Source organism: Bos taurus, chromosome 28 (genome assembly GCF_002263795.3).
Source record: "Bos taurus isolate L1 Dominette 01449 registration number 42190680 breed Hereford chromosome 28, ARS-UCD2.0, whole genome shotgun sequence".
NCBI lineage: Eukaryota > Metazoa > Chordata > Mammalia > Artiodactyla > Bovidae > Bos > Bos taurus.
The window spans coordinates 28,867,359-28,886,940 of NC_037355.1; the positions used below are offsets into that span (position 1 = coordinate 28,867,359).

The window sequence follows — 19,582 nt, forward strand, 5'->3', positions numbered from 1 at the left end:
AACAATTGCTAATCAGGGAGCAGAGGGAATGCAGAAACAAGGGAGGAGCAATCAAGAAACAATAGGGCAGCCTTGGGGCAGTATATACATATAATATGAATTAAATGTATATCCATATAATATTTTTGAGCTCTTCTGCAGGAACTGAAGCCCTCACCCAGGTGAAAGATGGTAACTTCAGACTGAGGACATGATTCCTGGGGCACCCAGTTACCTCACCATCAACCAATCAAAAGAAAGTCAGAAACCCTGCAGCCCTCACCCCGAACTTTGCCTATAAAAACTTCTCCCCCAGATTCCTTAAAAAACTAGGAACAAAACCACCATATGACCCAGTAATCCCACTCCTAGGCATATACCCTGAGTAAGTCAAAATTGAAGACACATGTACCCCAGTGTTCATTGCAGCACTATTTATAATAGCTACAACCTGGAAGCAACCTAGCTGTCCATTGACAGATGAATGGATAAAGAAGTTGTGGTACATATACACAATGGAATATTACTCAGCCATAAAAACGAATGCATTTGAGTCAGTTCTGATGAGGTGGATGAACCTAGAGCCTATTATACAGAGTAAAGCTAAGTCAGAAAGAGAAAGATATACTAACGCATATATATGGAATCTAGAAAGATGGTACCAAAGAATTTAATTGCAGGGCAGCAGTAGAGAAACAAGCATAGAGAACAGATTTAAGGACATGGGGGGAGGGGAGGAGAGGGTGAGATGTATGGAGAGAGTAACATGGAAACTTACATTACCATATGTAAAATAGAGAGCCAGTGAGAATTTGCTGTATGTCTCAGGGAACTCAAACAGGGGCTCTGTATCAACCTAGAGGGGTGGGATGGGAGGGAGATGGGAGGGAGGTTCAAGAGGGAGGGGACATATATATACCTATGGCTGATTCATATTGAGGTTTGACAGAAAACAACAAAATTCTGTAAAGCAATTATCCTTCAATTAAAAATAAATTAATAGTATTAAAAAAAAGAAAAAAAACAAAAAACTTCTCCCCCTAAACTGTTAGGGAGTTTGGGATTTTTGAGCCACCCATTTTCCTTGATTGACCCTGCAATAAACCTTTCTCTGTATCAGACTTTGACATTTCAGTTTGTTTGACCTCTCTGTCCATCAGGCACACAAACTTGTGTTCAGTCACAGTGTTCATAAAATTATATATTTTAGAGGAGATTTTGATAATTATTTTTAACACCGATTAATTTTCCTCCTATGAATTTTAACAATTGGTTAAATAACAAGCATTTTTACTATAGGACTTTTTCTATAATTCTCCCAAGCATTTTTTTAAAATTTATTTAATATATTACTTCTTTACCCCGATGTCTGTTGTCCTTGCAGTTCTCTTTTTACTCTGGAAAATTCCTTGCCTTTTAATTTTTACTCCTACTTCAGTTGTCATATTCTGTCTCTCAGTATTTATATTGGATGCCCCATAACTTCTAGGTTTCTTTGAAGTACACTGCTCCAGAACATACTTTAGATTATTTCTTATTTATTGAAATGGAAATCAGAGCAAAAGATTTTTTTTTAACCAACCAAAAAGCTACTTGATGCAATTTGCATTTGAAAAGAATATTTGACTCTAGAGAATAGTAGCTGACAGCTGTCATTAGCTTGTAAACTCCCATTGTGACTTCACTACAACCTACAGCCATTTTGTATATTATTAAACTTGAGGAACTTTGGTAATTGTTATTCTTTGGTTGCAAAACAAGAAATCTAATATTTGCATTACAATTGAGTGTGTGGGAAAGAATGAGACCTGGGGATTTATTTCGAAAGCCTTATTATATTAAAGATTTGTTAGTTCTGAAATGTGCTATCTTTGCCAAGTTTTTCAAAGCTTTCATATTTAACTCCTTTTAACAATTTCATAATCTTAAAAAAGTTAAACTGAGTGATAAAAACCTTAATTTTGCCTGTTTACTTTGTCTCAGTTATTTTGAAACAGTAATCCCTAAGCACTTACCCATGAAACTGATATATTAGTGAAATCGCCCATAGTTTATGTGTTTAAGATTCACAGATTCTTACCTTTTATTTTAATTCAACTCTGACTACTTCTTGAAATCTGTGGTTGAATATTTTCACATGTAGAAAGAAGACTGGATGGTGGTGAGGGGGAACACCAGGTAGACAAGTTAGTCACCTAATTTTATGACCCCCCGTCATCATTACTGCTTATAGAACAAATATGGATATTTATGTTACTGTTGCAGGAAGGGGGACCCTTTCCAGGGCCCGAAACTGGGCTCTTGTCCAACACTCGGAAATGAATTGTCCGAGGAGACACATGTGCTGACAAAGCAAGAGATTTTATTGGGAAGGGGCACCCAGAGGAGAGCAGTAGGGTAAGGGAACCCAGGAGAACTGCTCTGTCACATGGTTTGCAGTCTCCAGTTTTACGGTGATGGGATTAGTTTCCGGGTTGTCTTTAGCCAATCATTCTGACTCAGAGGCCTTCCTGGTGGTACACACCTTGTTCAGCCAAGATGGATGCCAGAGAGAAGGATTCTGGGAGGTGGTCGGACAGGTGGTGTCTCCTTTTGACCTTTCCCGAACTCTTCTGGTTGGTGGAGGCTTATTAGTTCCCTGTTCCTTACCAGAACCTCCTGTCGTAAAACACTCATGCAGATAATTACTGTGGTGCCTGGCCAGGGTGGGCGTTTTCAATCAGTGTGCTTCCCCTAACATTACTGGCTCTGACTTTAAAGAAGCAATGGATGGCTAAGGATTCTTTTAAAAATGAGAAAGAAAATGACAAAAATTTCAAGTTGTTTTAGATATTGAAAACTTTAGATGGTACATACTATGTATTAACTTTATATTACTATTTTGGCCTCATTTTCCTTAGAAAACTCAGACTGTCCTTTGGAAAGAATAAATAGAGATTTATGACTCTGCTTTTTATTTTTTATGTAAAAATTCAAATCATGTATCCACAAAGCATTAACTGCTGTGGGAATTGCTATCCTGCTGTCAACAGTTAGAACACCAGATAAAAACACATGAAAATACTGTTTTTAACACTGGACAATAGGCTAGACAGGACTTTGATCTGAGGAAAGAGAAGCAAATGAAATTAATCTTACATTGCTTCAGCTCACAGCCTGAGGCTTTGGTTAAATTCTAAGCCACAAAGCCAGGCTATAACAACTTCCCAGGAGATAGCAATTACCAGAAGCTGTAAAGGAGAACAAAGTGGCAACCCACTCCAGTTTTTTGCCTAGAGAATCCTGTGGACAGGGGAGCCTGGTGGGCTGCCGTCTGTGGGGTTGCACAGAATCGGACATGACTGAAGCGACTTAGCAGCAGCAGAAGCTTTGAAATGAATAACTCTTAGTGCTCACTCAGGGCCAGAAATCGTTTGACTTCTCTCCAGCTAGAGAGGCGAGGCATCTCTGACTACAGGAACATTCAGTAGAGACTCCCAGAAAAAGCATAGCTTGGAAGGGGGGCCAAGGATTCTCTAGATTTGTCTTAAAAGACTCTAGAGGATCAAGCTAATATGCAGTAACTATACAACAAAATCCAGCATTCAGCAATGTAAAAGTCACAATGTCTAATCTCCAGTCAAGAACTATTAGGCATATGATGAAGCTGCAGGGTTGTGGGTGGGGGCAGGAATTAGTCAATAGAACCAGACCTAGGAATGATGGAATTAACAGATAAAGATTTTAAAATAGTTATTATAAATATGATTCTTATATTCATGGAAAGAAAAGAAAAAACATAAGCATAATACAATAGAAAATAGAACAATAAACAAATGGAACTTCTAGAGATGAAAATATATATGAAATGAAAACCAGTATGGATGGAATTAATAGCAGATTAACTACTACAGAGGAAAAGATCAGTGACATTGAAGAACATAGCAATTAAAACCATCCAAAATGAATCTGAGAAAACTGAAATATATGAAAAGAGCTTCAGTGCCCTGTGTGACAGTACCACATGGTATGATATGAGTGTAATTGGAATCCAGAAGGAGAGGTGTGGGAGACATGAAAAATATTTGAATAATGGCCAGAGTTTTTATAAATTTGATGAAAATGATGAGCCCACAGACCTAAGAAATTTAACAATTCCCAAACAGCACAATCATAAAGAAAACCATAGAAAAGAACATTGTAATCAGATTGCTGAAAACCAATGATAAAGATAAAATATTAAAAGCAGCCAGAGGGAAAAAGACATACTGTATACAAAGGAACAAAGATAAGAATGTACACAAATGTATAACATACTGTGCAAACTAGAAGTTCTTTAGGGTACTGGAAGGGAAAAAAAACTAGATTTTTAGACAGCAGAATTGTCTTTCAAAGATGAAAATGAAATAAAGACTTTTTTGGACTTAACCAAAACTGAGAGAATTTATTGCCAACATATCTGCCCAACAAGAAATGTGTAAGGAATCTCATGAGACAAAAGGAAAATGATACCAAATGGAAATGTGGATTATACCAAAAAAAAAAAAAAAGAGGAACACCAGAGGGTAAATATGCACATAAATGTAAAAGACATTTTTCTCATTTTGAAATTTTTAAAATATAATTCATTGTCAAAGTAAAAATAGTTTGTGGTTTGTAACATATAGAAATAAAATGTAGAACAGTAGCACAATGCAGGGGAAATGGAAGCATATTGTTGTAAGGTTCTTACACTATATCTAAAGTGGTATAATATGACCTGAAGGTTAACTGTGATAATTAAAGATGTATATTGCAAACCCTTGAGGTGGGTTCTGCAGACCCAATAGGCCAAGTCCAGTACACTCCTTAATTTTGTAAATACAGTTTGTTGCAACACGGCCATGCGTATTTGTTTTCATAGTGCCTGGGACTGCTTTTGTACCGCAATGCAGAGTCTTAGGTTGCAACAGAGATTTTATGACTGCCAAAAACCTAAAGTATTTGATATCTACCCTTTATAGAAAAACACTGCCATTACTTGCTGTAGAGTAACCCAAAACCATGAAGAGGTACAGTTAATAAGCCAGTTTGTTGTTGGTATTGTTGTTTAGTTGCTAAGTTATGTCCAACTCCTTTGTAATCCCATGGACTGTAATCCAGCAGGCTCCTCTGTCCAAGGGATTTCCCAAGCAAGAATACTGGAGTAGGTTGCCATTTCCTTTTCCACGGTATCTTCCCAACCCAGGGATCTAACCTGGGTCTCCTGCATTGGCAGGCAGATTATTTACCGCTGAGACACCAGGGAAGCCCATAGTAGAGATTAAATGTAATCATAAAAATACTCAGTTAATCTAAAAGAGGGCAAGAATAGATGGAAAGTAAAAGAAAGAATTGAGTCAAGAAAAGTAGCAAGAGGGCAGACTTATACATAACCATATTTATAATTTATTAAATGCAAAAGATATACATACTTTAAAAGACAGATTGTCAGATTGGATAAAATAGCAAGACTGCAGGAAACCCACTTAAAATATAAAGACATGGGTAGGTTAAAAGTAAAAGGATGAGAAAAGGTATACCACAAAAACAAATGTCTACTCAGAGACTTCTAAGAAAATAATCATAAAGAGCTTATTCATAGTAGTCAAAACCTGGAAACAATCGACATGTCAGTCATGGTAAATGGATGAACAAAATTACAGTGTGTCCATGTATAGTTAGATGCTGCTCAGCAGTAAAAACAAATCAGTACCAGTGCATGTGACAACATGGATGAATCTCAAAGTCACCCAGGTACAGAAGAGCACATGCTGTGCTGTTCCAGCAGTACAGAAGTCTAAACACTAAACGTAATCCATGGTGACAAAAATCCAATCAGTAGTTGCCCGGGGTTAACTGGAATGAGGTCAAGAGAATTGGGGGGCTAATAGAAATGTTCTTTATCCTGTTACATCAGAATTCATCAAATACTCATTTCAAATAAGAATGTATTTTGTTATTGATAAACTGTGTTTCAATAAGCGTTATTTAAGTCATGAACACTGTAGTGTGAGGCTTCTGTGTTCATTATAGGCGTTGTCATTTACTAGACCGGGTGAGGAAAAAAGATGTAAATGACTACAATTATGAAAGTTTAATGCATTTAGAAAATTCAGAACACTGTTCTATGTAATTTCTTCTCTTCAGTTTTAAGGAGTATGAATCCTTACAAACTTTATAGAATGTATCTTTTAATTATTTTTTTTAAAAGCTAATAAACCACTCATCTAAAAGCAGTATGTTATAAATGGTTTATTTATTCCTCACAACAACTGTCTCAGTTAGGGATTAAATCCATTTGATACATGAAAAGGTGAGGCTCACAGAAGTTATATAATATGTCCAAAGTTAAAGTCAGGATTCCATGCCAGATTTGACTCCATACCCTGTTTTCCTTTTACAGGCTAATGCTAAATTACCTACCACCTTTAAATGCTTGGTTGCTTGTGTAAAAAATTCTTGTTCAAAAGTTATTTGAAAATTCATTTGAAAATGATTTGAAAGAGTTATTCTGACACTTGTTTTAGAGACTAAGGTTCTATAAATTAAGAATTAAGGAATAAAACAAGAAAATAAGGAATTCTGTGCCAAAGTGTTGTAGAAAATCCTGTCAGTTGTGTAGCTTATGTTAATGTTTCCCTTAATAACTTTCTGTTAGTAAGTCCCAAAATGTTGAGCTTTGACTTCTTGCTAACCTCAGGAAAATGTTCAAGAGAACTTAAAAGAAATTGTTTTTTATTGTATCATAGTATGTCCACATTGTATAAGAGAATGCTTATTTATCAAGCACTTTGGATGTAATATTATATGTACTATAAATATGAATTGCTGTCCTTGAGTAAGTCTTACTTATTGGTATACTTTCACATGTTATTCCCCCACGAATCCTTGAAAGCTCTGGCTCCCAAGAGCCATCTCCTACAGGATATAGAATTTGGCCCTGCAATCTCTGGCTACTTAATAAAATTTTAGTAAATGGAATCAGGGTTTGTATTCACCAATACCAAGAACTTTACCTCAAGTTTCTGGGAAAGCCTCCTCTTGACCCACTTGAAAGATAATCCTCTGCATATTTTATTTGTTCTGAAAAGTGATTTATGTGATAGATATAATCTTCCATAAGCCAATTCCCAGAATAATCTTCAATTAAAGCTAAAGGGCATATTCTTGAACCTTTGGAAACATTTTAAACCACACTAATAGTAGTAAACCCCCATTTAAGAAGATTAATAATATCACTTTAACTTTTAATGAAATCTGATTATCATATGATTATGGGTCTTTTTCATTCAGATGTGACAGTGGTGTATCAAAATGGGTTACCTGTGATATCTGTGAGGCTACCATCCCGGCGTGAACGCTGTCAGTTCACACTCAAACCTATCTCAGACTCTGTTGGTGTGTTTTTACGACAACTACAAGAAGAGGACCGGGGCATTGACAGAGTTGCAATCTATTCACCAGGTATAGTCACCTTCATTATTCATTTCCACCCACCCCTTGTTCCCCCTCTAAACTGATTCTATGCACACACACACACACACACACGCTGCAAATGAATCACATGCTTTTAACTTCGGGACAGAATTTTTTGCTTAGCAAATGTCAGGAGAGACAGTGATTTCTCTCCCAGTTTTTAGAATATGATTGTTCAGTTTTAGTAAGGGTATATATTAATACACAGGGATCTAATTCAAAAGCACCTCACATATAATGCCATGGGCAAAAATGCGCCATCGGTCACATTTTATACTTTTGAGACCTTTTGTCATTACCTTAGGCATAGAATAAACTTATCCAGTAGTTGAGCCATTATCTCTGAAGATATGAAATATTAGGACTTCTTTTTAGATCTTTTTATGTCTTTCACATAAACGTTTATAAAATAAAGACATGGGATTTGAAAGTAACAGAAAATAAGGCACTAAAATTCCCACTTGACATGACATCCATTTCATTTATTTATTTTTTAAGTGCCTTACATTTTTACCACTTTCACTTTGAAAAATTTTAAATGTACAGAAAACATAAAAGCCTAGTACAGTAAGTCCCTGTAGTTTAAATATGCTTAATTCTCAACTCATAATTAATAGATGAACTTGGTGTACTTTGCTCACCCTAGCCTCTGCCCCTACTGAATTATTGGCAACTAATCAGTAACTGTACTGCAAAGTTCCATATACTAGAAGATGTTGGTTTTTTAACAACCAATTTCCATCATAGACAAATAGACATCCATGCAGCTCTCCCAGTGACCCTAGGTTTCCAGATGACACCTATGTAATTATTTCATTTGTTCATAAAGTTCTGCCAGAAAAGTACGTTGTTAAATCTTCACAGACTTGAGGCCACGAAAACAAAAAGCCTCAGGTAGTATGAGCTTTATTTCGCATAGAGTTTGGGGATAAGGCAAAAAGCTAACTGAAATTTAAAAGACATAATTTTAAAATCTATTTTGAGGATTGCTTTCTTTCCTGACCACTCTTGAATAATTATGGACATATGACAAATTAAATTTTTCACATTTAAATTTTTCACAGATGGCGTTCGAGTTGCTGCCTCAACAGGAATAGACCTCCTCCTCCTTGACGACTTTAAGCTGGTCATTAATGACTTAACGTATCATGTACGACCACCAAAGAGAGGTAAAAAGTAACCTTGATAAGGTCAGAGAAACATGAGAAGGGCTTTTGGAAAGAACTTTGTTTTTCCCTGGATAAACTTGAGAAACAGACAGTATTCAAAGAATACTCTAAGTTTTACATATAGGTAGCACTTGGCTAGTATACTGACTAAAACAGAAACCAGAAGTGTTCTACATAACTTAAACTCCTTCCCTCCATTCAAGCTAAAAGTAACATTACTTTAATGTTATTTGAGGAACCTTTTGTAAACAAATTATGGAACTCCCTGTCCTCTTAAATGTATGTAACAGGAATTAACCCCACTTTTTTTGATGGCTAGGGGTTAGCATTCTGAAAGTCAATTATTGTACAATAATTGTTCTTGGGAATTTCTGACATGTATATGCTTTTGTGTGAAAAAGTTAGGATGTTTGTCTTAGGTGCAGATTCTAAGAACACGCCAAGAAACTCAGTAATCAAATATTTTAAAGAACTACTGTTAAAAACCAAAGTTAATGCAAAAAATTCCTGATAAAACATCAAAAATTTAAGTAAAGATAATCAGTATTACTGATTTTTCTTTTCACCCTGCTCTCCAATGTGACTCTGCACAGTACTGATGGTATTAACTAACCCTCTGAAATAGCACTTTGAAGTGTGTCTTTTTGGTCATTTTTCTCTCTTTGCCTTGATAGTCGCTTGCTGATGTTGTTAATTCCCCTCTTATTACCACCACCGCATCCATCAGCTTCCTAAGACATTTGTTTTTTTCCATTCTGCTTTTTGTTTTGTTTTGTTTTTTTGCTGCACAGAATTCTAGTCCCATGACGAGGAATCAAACCTGTGCCCCCTACAGGGGAATCACAGATTCCTAACCACTGGTCCGCTAGGGAAGTCCCCTCCATTCTTCTTTTGTGAATTGTCCCTAACGTAGAAAAGGTAAAAGCCTAAGTATTGAATGCCTTCCTCAAAATCTGGCTTGCCTCTACCTTTAAATTTTTTCTCTTTTCCTTTTCAATGATGCTACTTTCCCTCCACTGTGTGCTCCTTTCTGCTTTCCTGAACTATATATGTCCTCATTCTTTGCCGTGTTAGTGTTTGCTCACCTTTCCTGAGATGCCTTTTTCCTTTTTTACCATTTCCTCATGTCAAAATCATCAATGTCAGCTCTTCCATGAAGACTTTCATGATCCTATTCTTTCTCTGACTCCCAGCCAACCAGAAGTGATCACTGTCTTCTCTGAATCCTTCGTAATCCTTTTTCAAGTGCTCAGAGGGAAGGTCCTGTGATTTTTACATACTTGTTGACTTAGGTAATCATTCTATATTGAGTGAATTAAGTGAGTTAAAGTATCCTTTAATAGTTAAGTTAGAATAACTAAACGTGTAAACCAAGAATTGTTAGCTATATATATTAGCTATGCTAATATGTTTTTCTTCTTTATTCTCTGATTCTTGAACTAGAAAGTTCTCTAAAATAGCAGAAGTACAGGCCTTATTTTACTTAGTTTTTGTATTTTTTCCATAGGTTTATTGATATATAATTGACACATAATATTATGTACGTTTAAGATATACAGTGTGATAATTTGATACACTTAGGTGTTGAGAAATGATTATCACAGTAAGATTAGTTAATACCTCCATCATTTCATGAGGCCAGGGGCGGCAGCTGGGAGGAGCAACCCCATGTCCAAGGAGCCGTGGCTGCGCGGGTGCAGGAGGGCCTAGAGGAGCTATTTCACAGTTACCATTTCTTTTTGATGAGAATACTTGATGTCTACTTTCTTAGCCACTTTCAAGTATACGTTGCAGTTTTAACCATAGTCATTATGCTGTACATTAGATCCCCAGAACTTATTCATCTTATAATTATAAAATTAATTTTTACCAGCATGGAACTTTTACCAACATGGAACTGCCACATGATTCAGCATCCCACTCTGGGGTATATGTCCAAAGGAAATAGAATCTCACTAAAATATTAAAAGTTGACTAATGTAGTCTTATGTAAGGTATAACAATCATGAAAGTAATGATACAAGCTTCTATCTGTTATGTTTTCAAAAACTAGAGGTATTTAAATCAATGAATATTTCCAACCATCTTGTCCTAATACTATGTTTTTTAAATAGAAATGAATATGTTTTAGTTTTTTTAATAAGACTATTCTCAAGTTGAATAAAGAAAATAAAGGTAGAAACCGAACAGGGGAGAAATTATATTTGATTCTTTGGTAATCAACGTGGTAGCTATATATAACTCTTTGACTTATCTGTACCTCAGAGCTGTAGAATATCTGTCCACCTTCGCTAGAAGACAGATGTGAAATTTGCAAGGGTCAGAAGTCTCTAATTCATGGGATAATTGTAAATTGAAATGTGAAATTTGGTAAGCTCATTAGCAGCATTATTATAGAACTTAAAAAGATAATTTTAATATTTAAATCTAGACATCAAAGCTCTTTCAGCTCTGCTTTCTTAGCCAATGAGAGATTCAGTCATTATATACCATTTTTCACAGAAGCTTAAATAATACTCCTTTAAGTTTATAAACACTTTTCCCCTTAACTTTTAAAACATAGTAAAACTAAGTTTTTTTTTCTTTTGAAAAAATGTAAGTTTTAGGGCTCCCCATGTCGTTCAGTGGTAAAGAATCTGCCTGCCAATGCAGGAGACGCAGGTTTGATCCCTGGGTCAGAAAGATACCCTGGAGGAGGCATGGCAACCCACTCCAGTATTTGTGCCTGGCGAATCCCATGGACAGAGGAACCTGGTGTGTTACTTACAGTCCATAGGGTCGCGGAGAGTCAGACGTGATTCAGCGACTCAGTACACACACACAAGGTAGTGTTTCCATTACATTATCTTCCTCTCCCTGTCTGAGGGAGATAATGCGGGCATCCAAGTTACTATTCTTTTCCAGTTGCATTCAGTAAGAAAACAGTTGAATTTCTGTATTGAGAGGGAGGCTGTTCATCCAGAAGAGTAAGCCTATTGGTCTCAACATTGTAACTGTTTTTAGTGAAAGCACAGTTGGTAAAGAATCCACCTGCAGTGCAGGAGACCCGGTTTAATTCCTAGGTCAGGAAGATAGGCTACCCGCTCTGGTATTGTTGGGCTTCCCTTGTGGCTCAGCTGGTAAAGAATCCGCCTGCAATGTGGGAGACCTGGGTTCGATCCCTGGGTTGGGAAGATCCCCTAGAGAAGGGAAAGGCTACCCACTCCAGTATTCTGGCCTGGGGAACTCCATGGACTGTATAGTCCATGGGGTGGAAAAGAGTTGGACACGACTGAGCGGCTCTCACTCACAAATGGAGAAAGTGAACTGGCAGCGCTAGGTTTGGGTGTTAGGAGACGAGCACACTAGGGTTCTGTATATACACCGTGAAGATGGACAAATACAGTTTATCTAATAAAAGTTAAAATAGTTAATGAAGGAAAACTGTCCCAGAATAGTTTTTTTCCCTATTTCTTTTTTTAATTAATAAATTTTTTAATTGAAGGATAATTGCTTTACAGAATTTTGTTGTTTTCTGTCAGACATCAGCATGAATCAGCCATAGGCGTACGTGTCCCCTCCCTCTTGAACCTCCCTCCCTTCTCCCTCCCCATCCCATCCCTCTAGGTTGATACAGAAAAATGTGAAACGTTTCATGAATTTGTATGCCATCCTTGCACAGGGGCCATGCTAATCTTCTCTGTATCGTTCCAGTTTTACTATATGTGCTGCCAAAGTGAGCGCCAGAATAGTTTTTAAAGTCTTGACACAGTTTTTTCTACTCATTCCTTCAGTTCAGTTCAGTCGCTCAGTTGTATCCCCATGAATCACGCAGCATGCCAGGCCTCCCAAGTCCATCACCAACTCCCGGAGTTCACTCAAACTCACTTCTATCGAGTCGGTGATGCCATCCACCCATCTCATCCTCTGTTGTCCCCTTCTCCTCCTGCCCCCAATCCCTCCCATCATCAGAGTCTTTTCCAATGAGTCAAGTCTTCGCATGAGGTGGCCAAAGTACTGGAGTTTCAGCTTTAGCATCATTCCTTCCAAAGAACACCCAGGACTGATCTCCTTCAGAATGGACTGGGTGGATCTCCTTGCAGTCCAAGGGACTCTCAAGAGTCTTCTCCAACACCACAGTTCAAAAGCATTAATTCTCTGGTGCTCAGCTTTCTTCACAGTCCAACTCTGACATCCATACATGACCACTGGAAAAACCATAGCCTTGACTAGACGGACCTGTGTTGGCAAAGTAATGTCTCTGCCTTTGAATATGCTATCTAGGTTGGTCATAACTTTTCTTCCAAGGAGTAAGTGTCTTTTAATTTCATGGCTGCGATCACCATCTGCACTGATTTTGGAGTCCCCAAAAATAAAGTCTGACACTGTTTCCACTGTTTCCCCATCTATTTCCCATGAAGTGATGGGACCAGATGCCATGATCTTTGTTTTCTGAATGTTGAGCTTTAAGCCAACTTTTTCACTCTCCTCTTTCAGTTCCATCAAGAGGCTTTTTAGTTCCTCTTCACTTTCTTCCATAAGAGTGGTATCATCTGCATATCTGAGGTTATTGATGTTTCTCCCAAAAATCTTGATTCCAGCTTGTGTTTCTTCCAGCCCAGTGTTTCTCATGATGTACTCTACATATAAGTTAAATAAGCAGGGTGACAATATACAGCCTTGACGTACTCCTTTTCCTATTTGGGACCAGTCTGTTGTTCCATGTCCAGTTCTAACTGTTGCTTCCTGACCTGCATACAGGTTTCTCAGGCAGATCAGGTGGTCTGGTATTCCCATCTCTTTCAGAACTCATTCCTTACCCTCCTTTAATTTTCACTTTTTTCTCCTGTTTTTCTTTTCCCTGTGTTTGGGTAGTACTTTAGAACTAAAAAATGCTCTATGAACATTGTACACCAATAAACTTTAACTTCACACACTTCACCAGGCACTGAGGATAGAGAACTTATTCATGTAGGATTTAAATTGTATTAGATCCTAATATAATTATTAGATCACAAGTACTACATAGTACATAAATACCTAAGTACTAACAGCTCTTGTACCTAACACCAAAATTGGAGGGAAGAGCCAGGAAAAAGCTGAAATGGAACAAAGGGGCAGGTCATAGTAGCAAGGCTAGGTGCAAGTTCCATTGCATTCTCTTGGTTACCATAGCTATGTATGGCTGGATTCCTCTCTGACCTCTGCAGGATGAGAGAAGTAGTTATTGTAGCAGTTAGATGGTTTTAAATTTGATCTTGGGGCTTCCCTAGTAGCTCAGACAATAAAGCATCCACCTGCAATGCAGGAGACCTGGGTTCAATCCCTGGGTTGAGAAGATCCCCTGGAAAAGGAAATGGCAACCCACTCTAGTATTCTTGCCTGGAGAATCCCATGGAGTTAGGCACCTGGTGGGCTGCAGTCCATGGGGGTTGCAAAGAGTCTGAGAGTGTTTGTAATGAGAAGGATCATTTTGATTGGCACCATTGAGCCCTTTGTCCCATTTATCCATCCAGAGGATACTTGAGACCTTGCTTCTGTCCTAATAATGTGAATAATTGAGAGAAACAGTTGAACAGGCAAACCAAATGCCAGTGACTCAAATAGCCAGTCTTTTCCAAACCATTATACTAGCTGAAAAGAGTGTTTAACCTATTATTTTTGCACATTTCTCTATCTTTGTGTACCTTAATTATCCTGGCATTGATGGCATGTGCAGAAACATTAATAAACATCTTAATTAATTTTTAGTGAAGCATACTCAAATCATCCAGAAGTTAAGCCATTAGCAGATTTATCTTCTCTCTTCCTATAATTTCATCTCCAAATATATGGGCAGATTTTTCAGGGTTGAGGGGTTTGAGGTTGTTGTTTTCCTCTACCATGACAATATCATGGAAGCATATTCTCCCTGTCAGGAAAATCTTAACAAAATAAAGCTAAGTCCCCTGAGTTTGCCAGGGCTACTCTGATACCTGGTCAGAAAGATAGCAGCTCTTTGTTCAGCCAGGTCTAGAACTGGAAATCTCTAAGATTGATCTCCTATGAATTATCATTTTATAATCTTTTCATTGCCATTTGAAGGTATGTTGGAGCACATAAAATCTTATTTGTTTTGAATAGGTAATACATTCACAATGTTCAAATCCCAAAGTCTAAGAATATATAGGAGAAAATTTCTCATTCCTGTTTTACCAGCCACCCTTTTCTCCTCTTACCAGCAAGCATTTTTCTTAGTTTTTTAGGTTTCCTGTCAGAGATAGTTCATTCATAAGCAAGTGTGAATGCATAATTTTTCCCCTTTTTATGCAAATAATAGCATAGCATACATATTGCATATGTCAGTCAGGATTCAATTGGGGAAGCAGAGCTCTGAATGATGTGGAATAAAAGATTTATTATAGGCATGAGACTTTGTACAGTTGTAGATGAAAGTAAAGAAGTAAGTCCGTAAAGGGGAGCTTGGAAGATCAGAGAAAAGGTACTAATTTTGAAGTGGTGGCAAATGTGGACAAATCAAAGCTTGCCAGGGAACCTGGAAATTCTCCTTAATTCTTAGGTTAAGGAGAATTAGCAAAGAAGGGCTGGTGGAGAAATCCCTGAGACAGGGTGATCAAATAGAACTTCTGTGATGATGAAAATGTTACATTTCTGCACTGTTTAGTATGGTAGCCATCAGCCCTCTGTGCCTACTGAGCACTTGAAATGTGGCTAGTGTGACCGAGAAACTGAATTTTACATGCTATTTCACTTTGATTCAAGCAGCCACACATGGCCAGCGCTTGCTGTTTTGGACAGCACAGCTCTAGCAGGTGCACCTGACTGAAGGTGTGATTTGCTGTGAATCTTCAGAGGTGGCCGCTGAGGATAAAGAGCCGGATGCAGAGCCAGGGAGAGCAGGCTCACGCTGGCATCTCCAGGCACCTCTGCATCTGTCTTACTACCTTCAGAGCTTCTTCAGGGCTTCTGCTTCTCTCCTGCTTTCCAGAATCTCACTTAAGTCTCTCTTGTGGCTAACTCTAATTCAGAACTATACAGGGAATTTTGGGGAATTGGGGATATTTAGGGAAACATCATTCCAGTGAAACTAAATGTCAGGGTATTAAACCACCAGATTGCTTTTCTTACCTAACAGTGTATTCTGAAAATCTTAAAATACCAGAGCATAAAGAATTCCTTATTCTTTTTCATAGCTGCTACCTACTGTATGAATGTATAAATGTATGTACCCATTCACTTAACTACTTATTTTATAATTTATTGTAGCAAAAAAAAAAAATCAATGGAGAAACAAACTTGGATTGAGAAATGTTTCTGACTATACCATAAAATACAGAAGAAGCCATGAAAGAAAAGATTGAAATAAAAAATAAATTTTCTACACAGCAGAACTCAGAATATGAATATTAGTTTTAAAATATGTCTTCAGTGAATGATATTTTAATAGACACTGACTTTTTTATAAAACAAATACCAAGCCTGATTTTGGATTTAATAGATTTTCAGGTTATGATTGACCACACATATTTGATCATTAACGTCTGTGCTTCATTAGGAAAAGGAAGATGGAGAGTCTATTTAGTTTGCATGCTTGCTTCCTTTCTTCTTTCCTCCCTTCCTCCCTCCCTGGATTGCTAAGCACTTTTAAGTGTAATTATGATTTGAAAGTGGAAATAGAAAAGGAAAGAGCATGAAATAAAAGTCATTGGACAACCAGTCAGATCTTTTGCTAGCTCTGCAATTTTGTGAATATCATTATTAGGTTTCACTAAGGGAAGGAACTAGCTTGTATTTGATTTTTCCCCACCACAGTGAGGCTTCCTAGGTGGCTCAGTGGTAAAGAATCCGCTTGCCAATGAAGGAGCTGCAGATGTGGGCTTGATCCCTTGTTTGGGAAGATTCCCTGGAGAAGGAAATGGCAACCACTCCAGTATTCTTGCCTGGGAAATCCCATGAACAGAGGAGCTTGCCCATCTACAGTCCATGGTGTTGCAAAGAATTGGACGTAACTGAAGTGACTGAGCATGTGCCTCTGTAGTGAATAACTCAGTTCAGTTCGGTTCAGTCGTACAGTTGTGTCCGACTCTCTGTGACCCTATGGACTGTAACACATCAGGTTTCCCTGTCCATCACCAACTCTTGAAGCTTGCTCAAACTCATGTCCATCAAGTCAGTGATGCTGTCCAACCATCTCATCCTCTGTCGTCTCCTTCCCCTCCTGCCTTCAATCTTTCCCAGCATCAGGGTCTTTTCCAAAGAGTCAGTTCTTCACATCAGATGGCTAAAGTATTGGAGTTTCAACTTCAACATCAGTCCTTCCAATGAATAGTCAGGACTGATTTCCTTTAGGATTGACTGGTTGGATCTCCTTGCAGTGCAAGGGACTCTCAAGAGACTCTCCAATACCACAGTTCAAAAGCATCAGTTCTTTGGCGCTCAGCTTTCTTTATAGTCCAGCTCTCACATCCATACATGACTACTGGAAAAACCATAGCCTTGACTAGATGGACCTTTGTTGGCAAAATAATGTCTCTGCTTTTTAATATGCTGTCTAAGTTGGTCATAGCTTCTCTTCCAGGGAGCAAGCATCTTTTAATTTCATGGCTGCTGTCACCATCTGCAGTGATTTTGAATAGCTCAGTACCTAATATAGAATTTTTGAATAGCTCAGTTCAGTTCAGTTCAGTTGCTCAGTCGTGTCCGACTCTTTGTGACCCCATGAACCGCAGCACACCAGGCCTCTCTGTCCATCACCAACTCCCAGAATCCACCCAAACCCATGTCCATTGAGTCGGTGATGCCATCCAACCATCTCATCTTCTGTCGTCCCCTTCTCCTCCTGCCCTCAATCTTTCCCAGCACCAGGGTCTTTTCCAATGAGTTACTTCTTTGCATCAGGTGGCCAAAGTATTGGAGTTTCAGCTTCAACATCAATCCTTCCAATGAACACCCAGGACTGATCTCCTTTAGGATGGACTGGTTAGATCTCCTTTCAGTCCAAGGGTCTTCTCCAACACCACAGTTCAAAAGCATCAATTCTTTGGTGCTCAGCTTTCTTCACAGTCCAACTGTTACATCCATACATGACCACTGGAAAAACCATAGCCTTGACTAGACGGACCTTTGTTGGCAAAGTAATGTCTCTGCTCTTCAATATGCTGTCTAGGTTGGTCATAACTTTCCTTCCAAGGAGTAAGCGTCTTTTAATTTCATGGCTGCAGTCACCATCTGCAGTGATTTTGGAGCCCAGAAAAATAAAGTCTGACACTGTTTCCACTGTTTCCCCATCTATTTCCCATGAAGTGATGGGACCGGATACCATGATCTTAGTTTTCTGAATGTTGAGCTTTGAGCCAACATTTTCACTCTCCTCTTTCACTTTCATCAAGAGGCTCTATAGTTCTTCTTCGCTTTCTGCCATAAGAGTGGTGTCATCTGCATATCTGAGGTTATTGGTACCTAATACAAAAATGTTTGTTAATCTTATCTCTCTAGAACTCAAATTGTTTCTGCTGTTTTTGTTTAGTCTCTAAGTTGTGTCCAACTCTTTTGCAACCCCATAGACTATAGCCCACCAGGCTCCTCTCTCCATGGGATTTCCCAGGGAGAAATACTGGAATGGGTTGCCATTTCCTTCTCCAGGGATCTTCCTGAGCCAGGGATTGAACCCACGTCTCCTGCATTGGCAGACGGGTTCTTTACCACTGATCCACCAGGGAAGCCCATTGAAGAACTCAAATTCCTCACTTGTAAATTATGGATTATATTTATGAGAATAAATATGGAGTAATATGTGTGAGAGGATTTTGTTAACCATAGATAATTTATACCTACCTAAACAATTATCTTTTTGAAAGAGGACTGAGCTCGCAAGAAAATATTAATATTGATATTAATATTTTATAATATATAATTAATATATATATATTAATATTATATATTTATATATATATAAGATATGTAAATATATAATAACTGCTGCTAAGTCACTTCAGTCATGTCCGACTCTGTGCCACCCCGTAGACGGCAGCCCACCAGGCTCCCCCATCCCTGGGATTCTCCAGGCAAGAACACTGGAGTGGGTTGTCATTTCCTTCTCCAATGCATAAAAGTGAAAGTGAAGTCGCTCAGTCGTGTCTGACTCTTAGCGACGTCATGGACTGCATCCTGCCAGGCTCCTCGGTCCACGGGATTTTCCAGGCATAGTAAAAGCCTTATAACTCAGTTCCAGGCCTGGGGATCAGGAGGTGTGGACTTTACCACTTTACTGTGACATTCCAGAGTGCAGTTTTCTCTTTTTGGAACTTTGGAAATTGTAGAATCATTTGTGAATGTGAGCTGCAACTTTAGTGCAAAACAGACCCTGTTGACACAGATGACTTCTCGAGCTCAGGGTGTTCTTGCTTTAATCTTTTCCCATTAATGCAGCACACATTCATTGAAGTATGAAGATAGATAACTGTGCTAGGTGCTATAGCCCATATTACTGTATCAGCTCTTCTTTAATCCAATTTGCTACTCTTTTTTGAATTTTTTATTGATTGAATTTCTGTGATAAATCTAGTGAAGGACACCTTGAAGAATATTTGAAATACACGCATGACTAATTCTTTTTTTTAGACCATTTTTATATCACAAAAGAAACTGCATGCCCAATAGCAGTCAACTCCCATTTCACCTCTCAACAGCTGCTTATTGTCGTTGCTCTTGTTGTTCAGTCGCTCAGTCGTGTCTGACTCTGTGACCCCCATGAACTGAAGCATGCCAGGCTTCTCTCCCTCTTTCACTATCTCCCTGAGTTTGCTCAAACTCATTGTCCATTGAGACAGTGATGCCATCCATCTTATCCTCTGTCGCCCCCTTTTCCTCTTGCCCTCAATTTTTTCCAGCATCAAAATCATTTCCAATGAGTTGGCTCTTCAAATCAGGTGGCAAAGTCTTGGAGCTTTAGCATCAGTCCTTCCAGCAAATATTCAGGG

At 38.3% G+C, this 19,582-nt stretch overlaps 1 protein-coding gene and 1 non-coding gene across 5 annotated transcripts in view; one reads left to right on the forward strand and one right to left on the reverse strand.

Annotated features, from left to right (window-relative positions):
• MCU (mitochondrial calcium uniporter) overlaps positions 1–19,582 on the forward strand; it is a 195,096-nt gene that overhangs the window by 158,337 nt on the left and 17,177 nt on the right. For all 4 annotated transcript variants that reach the window (XM_059882562.1, XM_059882563.1, XM_024986716.2 and 1 more), the window contains 2 exons: positions 7,273–7,443; positions 8,520–8,624. In XM_059882562.1, coding sequence (XP_059738545.1) covers positions 7,273–7,443; positions 8,520–8,624 — 276 coding nt within the window. The remainder of the gene's footprint in view (positions 1–7,272; positions 7,444–8,519; positions 8,625–19,582) is intronic.
• LOC112444784 (U6 spliceosomal RNA) lies at positions 12,241–12,347 on the reverse strand. The gene has a single exon (XR_003033154.1). It is a non-coding gene; the product is annotated as a U6 spliceosomal RNA (small nuclear RNA).